The sequence below is a fragment of the Phycodurus eques genome, chromosome 4, assembly GCF_024500275.1.
Source record: "Phycodurus eques isolate BA_2022a chromosome 4, UOR_Pequ_1.1, whole genome shotgun sequence".
In the NCBI taxonomy this organism is placed as follows: Eukaryota; Metazoa; Chordata; class Actinopteri; order Syngnathiformes; family Syngnathidae; genus Phycodurus; species Phycodurus eques.
The window spans coordinates 27,393,723-27,401,015 of NC_084528.1; the positions used below are offsets into that span (position 1 = coordinate 27,393,723).

Below are 7,293 nucleotides of genomic sequence, written 5' to 3' on the forward strand. Positions count from 1 at the left end.
GTTAAAACGCCCTCAAATTGATGGGTCACTCCAAAAAATAAAACAATAAAATAAATAACAGAAATTGTACAGGATGTCCGCAATCTCTTTATATTTTTATTTATTTATTACAAAGGAAATGTAAATTCATGTTAATGTGTTAATTATAATCAGCGGTGCAAAGTACAAATACTTAGTTGCTCAAGAGCACTTTTCAAGAGTCTGTACTTTAGTTGTATATTTATTTTTCTGACGACTTTTTACCTGTACACATGGTCAGTCTGTTGAGATCTTGAAATCAGATCTTGGGGGTGTTATAATGTGAAAAAAAAAGAACACCAACAACAACAGGGACCGTAACAACATGGAGGAAGGCAAACCAGGGAGGATTATAATGACGGCAACTCATTCAGAGAAGCAAGATATTCCCCACCCATCTTATTTAATAGAATTGTTAGGTGCTGTCGGCAACGCCTAATATACGCAATATACTCAGTGGTCATCAAAGTTTTTCGATCGCATTGCATTAGTGTATTTCCGGTGCGTTTCTTAAGAAAAAGCCACAATGACGATCATAGTTTATTAGGTTCAAGATAGTGGATCAAACAAAGATGGAGGACATCAACGACCTGAAGCAAAAGATGCCTCAGCGAACATGACACGAATTCAAGTATGGTCTTCATGTGCTTCGTGCCACTAATATGCCCGTGTAGAGATGGATTAAGAGGGGGGAAATACTTCAAGACAGTGTCAATCAAAACATAACATTCATTAGGACTACATTAAATCCTTAAATGTGCACGTGTACAATCTCTAATCTATCATTAGTCTATCCGAGTGGATGGGAATGTATTTATTCTTACAAAATTTGCATTTGTCAGGGAAAGGTTTTGCTGATTTTGTGCACAGACAAATAGACAGAGGAGACAAAACAACCACACATTTATTGCAGGTTATCATCAGAGTCTCTCTGCTGTGTTTCAATAAAAATAAATGTGCATAAAAGTCCTTTGAAACCGCACACATGAGAAGAAATGAACCAATGTGATCCCGTTTATCATCACGTTCCCGTCAGAGGAGGAGCAGGAGAAGGTTTGAGCCCTAAAGAGAAGAGTTGCAACTGTTGGTCCGTGGTTTTCTTTGGTCAGATATCAAAAATGAAAAGAAAAAAGGAAAATGAAAGGAATGTTACATGAATCCAAGCTGAGGGTCAAAGCCTCAAGGACGTTGTGTTGCGAAGCACCTTTTCACAGAACGCTTTTGAGCTCTTTTCCATTTCCTCGTCTGAATGTTTGCCTTTTACTTTTAATATTCCAGGTGTGATTTTTCTACATTCAAAGTATTTCAAGTAAAAATGTCACTTGGTACATTTAGCACAATTTGACTCCAATTTACCATAACAGGCGGCGAAAAGTGGGCGGACGAGATTATCAGTGGATGATGTTGCAGTTGAGGCCGTAGAAGTTGTGTTTCTTGCCTACGAACACATTGTCCCTCAGGTTGAGAGAAGCGTACTTGATGGAGCTGTTGAAGGCCTGATGGGCCTTTGACCTCGAATAAGAGCTTTGCAGGCCCAGAAGGCCGCCGGCCTCACCTTCCCGAATTCCAGCGGCTTTTCCCACGGGCGCGATGCCAGGCAGCACGCGAAGCCGCGGCAGGTTGCGTTTGGCGTCTTGGATGTTGGTCGCCGCGGGAGACTTTGTGGGGCGTTCATCAAAATGCACTTTTGCTTCCTCCTTGCTCTCCACTTGAGTTGTGCCTGACGACTCGGTGGCTTCTGCTCCACCAGAAACAGCGTTTGAGGGATTAGGAACAATTTGGTGCCGATCCGTTGCGTCGTTGCATTCACACATCATCGTGTGAGAGCCACGTTGGCTTCGATGGGCGCCTTGGTTTGCCGATGGGTTTAAAAACGTGTCAGCGTAAGTGCTCTTCATATTTCTCCCCTGTCTTCTCCGTGCTTCTTGTCTCAGTTTAGAGGGAACAAGCACATAAATAGACCTTTCTCTCTGGAAGAAACGCTTCTCATTAGGGACCAGTGGAATGCTGTTGTGGTGATTTAATTGTGACTTTTCTCACCTCTGCTCCCAGTGGTGCAGAATGTGAAGTCCTCCCAGCGAGCTCACTCATTTTTGCCCTGAAGTCATCAGTTTTACAAGCTGGCTGCAACCCTTAATAGAGCAAGATCAACAAGGATGTGGCTCAGTGAAGCATCAGAAGTGGACTTATCATGAGGCAAATACAGGCAATTGTCTGGGACCCTGAGATTTCAAGGGGCCTCCAAACAGCTCAGAAAAAAGTGATGAATAAAGCTTTCTTAAATTTACAGCCAATATTATTGTTTTTGTCTTGAGTCACATGCTAAGTAAACATTCGCATGCTCAATCTATCAGGATTGTTTCAAGCGCTGCCCTTTCTCGTCATGCAATGAACGATCTCATCTCAGTATATATACCGACCGGCGTGATTGAGAAGTAACTCCCTATTTTTAAGTACTTGCAATTTATTTCGGAACCATAATTCTTACAAGAAATGAACGTGAGAAGAAAGTGTATTGCGTGGAGTTTTATTTCAAATTCGATATGGTTCGCCAGCATTAGCTGGTTAGTTTCTCAAGCCGCCTGGGAACAAGCATTAACTGATTTCACAAGGAGCTCTTGTGGGATGGAAGACATAACTTCTCGTCTTCGCCCTTCAAGTTCTTCCAAAGTCGTGGGTTTGGTAGAATACACTTGCTCCTTTAATCATGGAACATACACAAAAAAATATTACGACATATGAATCAATTATAAGTATTTAAAAATAGGGAGTTACTTTTCATGCACCCTGTACATACATACATAGATACAGTTGAGTATTTTTATTTTTTTGGGTATCATTCTGCTGATTGTATCGGTCCTATTATTTACTGTGCCAAAAGAACTGATATGGAAATGATGATTAAAGCCACAATATTGGTGGCTTTGGACTTTTCCACAGTAAATGTCAAACATGAAGAGTCCAAAAGCTGTCTATTTGAGGGTACCAACCATTATGCGCTTGTATCTGAACGTGTGCTCCATTTAGACATCATTCAACTTGATTCGGGACACTGTAGGTCCATAGAAGACATTACAACAGCACATAGTTTCCATTTTGGCTTCTTGAAAGGACCAATAAAAGTATTTACCTTTGTAGTGCATCTGATAAGAGGTGATCCAGTGCATCTTATCCATATTCCTCAAAATGTTACTCGTCCGTTCGGAAGCCGTCAAATCCCCGTCACGAAGTTTGGGGTTGGGCAGCACGGCCCTTGTGGGCGCGGCGTACAAAGCATGCCTTACTCCCCTCGTGGGTTTTGGACGCTGAGAACGAAAATGATCGGAAAAGGTCGAATGTGTAGATCTGGTCACGTTCATTTGGTACAAATACATTTCAAAGTTCATATACTTCCAAGAAGCCGAGCTCCCCTGTCCACTTGGCTGGCTTCGCCCTCGTGGGTGTCTCCATAACCTCATGCCTGTATGGACCACCTGAATGAGGAAACCACGGTATATTACTGATGTTCAATGACGACACCGTTAGCAAGTACTTTCTTTGTACCTTTCGTTTTGCTGAGCACAGTAACCTTTGGTGTGGTCGGGACGATGGGGCTGATGAAAGGGAACGCCGCTGTCCTGACTCCCGTTGGAGGATCTCCTGACGACCGAAAGGATGGGAACATGGCAAAGCGGGAGATGTGGGATGCATAGGGATGTTCTCTTGGAAACGCAGTCTTCACTGCTTTCTCCCTGTTTGGAAATCATCGAAGTCAACGTGTGCTCAAGTTGGGGTCAGTTGCAAGCACCTTCTGACAAGGAATCGTTTTAAGAGCCATACTCACACTATATTGACATCAGTGGGGTTTGGAATGCTAAGACAGACAGATAATTACTCTATGTCATTGTGTTGGTTATTGTATAGCTAATATTGATACAAACAGGATTACTCACAGCTGATCATTAAGGGGTGCATCACTTTCCTTTGTGACATCACTGATGTCACATTTACCTTTGGTTTGCCTGTGAAAGGAGAAGAGGAATCTGATGGTTTGTCTTCATTCGTTTGTTAGCTTTGGGATGCGCGTGTTCGTATGCTCACTTAGGTACGATGCTGTCGTTTCCTGAGGGGGATGCCATCTGCCTGCCAAAACCTTTCCATGGGCAAAGTATAGACGAAGAAAAAAAAATGTTACTTCAATTAACTTATCAGATCTTCACTCATTTACTTTGGTATAGTATGTAATTCAATTGTGGTTTTTTTTTTTCCCCCACAAAAAAAAAAAAAATAATGAATGCTTACTAATATCCCCAATTGGATATTTTTTCAGTATGTATGGGTTAAACCCTCTTTCTATTTTTTGTTTCAATTGTGTTTTTAGTTTTATAAGCCAAATGTGACAGAATTTCACTGTTTGTGGGACCTGCATGGTGCACTAGCTTTTTATGACAACATAACAAAGTACATTGGAATTTAATACAGCATACAAAATGCCATTTTTAATACAACAATGCATGAATATACATCTAATCTAGCATTGTATGAGTTCAATATGAGTAAATATTGAACATGTGGTTTGAGCATGAAAATATTTTCATTTTAGGCTATACATCGCCATGCCGTGTTTAAGAAGCACACGTCAGCCATGCGTCATTACATGACACACCGGGACACATTTTCTCTCCGGCCTTTTAAGACTAAAAGAAATGACAGTATTGCACAAATCTTACTCCATTTTACCTTGTTACAGTTGTGCGCAGCCAGTCCACCTTGTCCACTTGAAGGATAGTAGTGTTGCTCAACAGGGCTGCAGCAGCAGTAGGCGGTAAGGATACAAGGGCATGGAGTCACTGAGTCCAGATGAATTAAAATACTGTGAAAATAATTATAATACAGTGTCACAGATTGATTCAATCACATTATGAGCTGAATTAAAGCTCAAGCCAGCAGTGTTGCACACCTGCTGAAACCAGACACCGGCCTCGGAGGAGTTTGGTTTTGGTTACAAGGAGTCATCTTTCACTGTCTCTGCTGCAATGCAACATCATCGAAACAAGGTACATGTCAAAGCTCCGCTTCAACATTACTCCGAGGAAATCATTCGAATCTGGAAAAACAATCAGAATTTTGATCTGATTTTACATGCTCCATACCTAAATCATTGCAGTAAGCTGATAATATGAACTACTGAAGTGCAAGACATGAAACATCCATCCATAGTGCGCGTCCTCATTAGAATCGCAAGTGAGTTAACATCCCGGTCATTTCCGCAGTAAGCTGTGCAAAGTTTAGCTAAGCGTTATCTGGAACAGTCCTAGAGCTTTTCTGAGACACCTTGTATTCCACTCATTTTCTATACCGATTGTCCTATTTAACGTCATGGTCCCAGCTGAGGGGCAGGGTAACCTCTGGACTCATCGCCAGCCAATTGTACGTCGCCTATATGATCACCCACCACTGCCAATCAACAGCAACCGTGCGGTGAAATAATGGGTCACGTTAGCATTCCATTACATCTTGTTCAAAGACGTAAGCATACAGTGCACTGTGCGTTGGACATTTTACAATGTACAAAGCGGTCATGGATCAGTGCTGCTGCCTCGCCAATGACTCGAAGTTGGCTAGCAGCAATGTGCAACAAGACTGCTGCATTGTGCTTTTTAAGTGGGATTCCCACGAGAAGTGTTTTGAGAGTCTCAGTAAAATATAAATGTCCAGCAGGCCGGTAACCAATTATATAGATTTGGTCCAATGGAAAAGTTCCAATTCCTGCCACTGTGCAATGAATGAATTATTCTAGTGGCTTTCTTATATTGAGGAAAAGGATAAAGAGAGGATAAATCTTAAATGGGGTTAGACAAAGAAACAGAGATTCAACATCTTGAAATCCTAAAGTTACCGTTGAAGAAATGTTTTCACCTGACACGAGTGACGATTAAAACATATACTAGCTGTACTTGCCTGCACAGGACAATATAGCTTTGTGGACTTTAAAGACATCCGTCCATCCTTTGATTTTCTGTATCGCTTATGCTCATTGTAGGGTCGCCGGATTTTGAATCGAAACTCCAATGCACCCTAGCTACAAAAGTAGAAAGCTAACCTTGCACCGTAGAGCTGCCATCAAGAGACAATGTTATATCCAACATTTATATTCTTTTGCTACATTTTTCTTGTCACAGATGTCGCTTCATCTTCTTTATAATCCAGGCAGTCTTTGAGTTATGTCACTGCCTCTTTGGTTTGGGCTCCCCTGTGTGTACAAGTGTCTCATTTTGTCTGTTCCCTTACTTCATGTTACTTTGTTGGACTTCCTTGGTCATGCCCATCTGGAGCTATTTATTTTTTCCTACCATTTAAATTTTTCTGCTCAGACACATTTGAAGTGGAAAAAATCAAACTGCATAAGTTAGTGTGATACGCCTCAGTGTTCATGATGTACTTTGCTATTTCGCCAGCTGTATTTTATAGGAGAACAGCTAATAGTAGTAGTAATAATAATGATAATAATGATAATAATAATAAAAATAATAATAACAACAGATGCGATTGACTGAGGGAGGAATTGGTAGAGCTGGGTGTCTTCCGCGTAACAGTGGAATTTGAATTTACAGAAAATATTGCCAAGAGGTAGGATGTAGGTGATAAAGAGGAGGGGACCTAAGACAGAGCCCTGGGGGACACCAGAAGAACCGGGGGATGGATGGGATTTGAATGATTTCATTTGAACAAACTGGGTGGGGCCGGACAGGTAAAAATCGACCCACTGGAGTGGTGAGCGCGTAACGCCAATGTGGTGGAGTCTGTTCAGGAGGGTGGTCTGGGAGTTGTTGTCTTTTCTCATCTTGGTGGTCAATATATTTCTTTTCCATCCATCCATCCATTTTCTAAGCCTATCCCAGCTATCATTGGGCAGGAGGCGCGGTACACCCTGAACTGGTTGCCAGCCAATTGCAGGGCACATACAAACAAACAACCATTCGCACTCACATTCACACCTATGGGCAATTTAGAGTCATCAATTAACCTACCGTGCATGTTTTTTGGGGATGTGGGAGGAAACCGGAGAAAACCCATGCAGGCACGGGGAGAACATGCAAACTCCACACAGGCGGATTGAACCCCGGTCCGCAGAACTGTGAGGCAGACGCTCTAACCGGTCGTCCACCGTGCTGCCTATATTTCTTTTCCTTAAATAAAATTATTTTCCAAGAGAATGTGCATGAATTATAACACTCTGGTTTACAAGCCAGATGAATGTGTTCAGTTGATGTCAGGCATACGCAGTACTTGACT

The 7,293-nt window shown here is 41.9% G+C and overlaps 1 protein-coding gene across 1 annotated transcript; it reads right to left on the reverse strand.

The window, feature by feature from the left end:
* Positions 1-584: 584 nt before the first annotated feature.
* On the reverse strand, positions 585-4,812 carry LOC133402166 (uncharacterized). The gene is made up of 9 exons (XM_061675782.1): positions 4,738-4,812; positions 4,099-4,150; positions 3,951-4,019; positions 3,842-3,871; positions 3,562-3,749; positions 3,409-3,491; positions 3,149-3,323; positions 2,059-2,150; positions 585-1,988 (listed from the first exon to the last, which is right to left on the reverse strand). Exons 2-9 carry the CDS (start codon positions 4,134-4,136, stop codon positions 1,410-1,412), a joined length of 1,254 nt encoding a protein of 417 aa, XP_061531766.1. The 5' UTR covers positions 4,137-4,150; positions 4,738-4,812; the 3' UTR covers positions 585-1,409.
* Between the last annotated feature and the right edge of the window lie 2,481 nt (positions 4,813-7,293).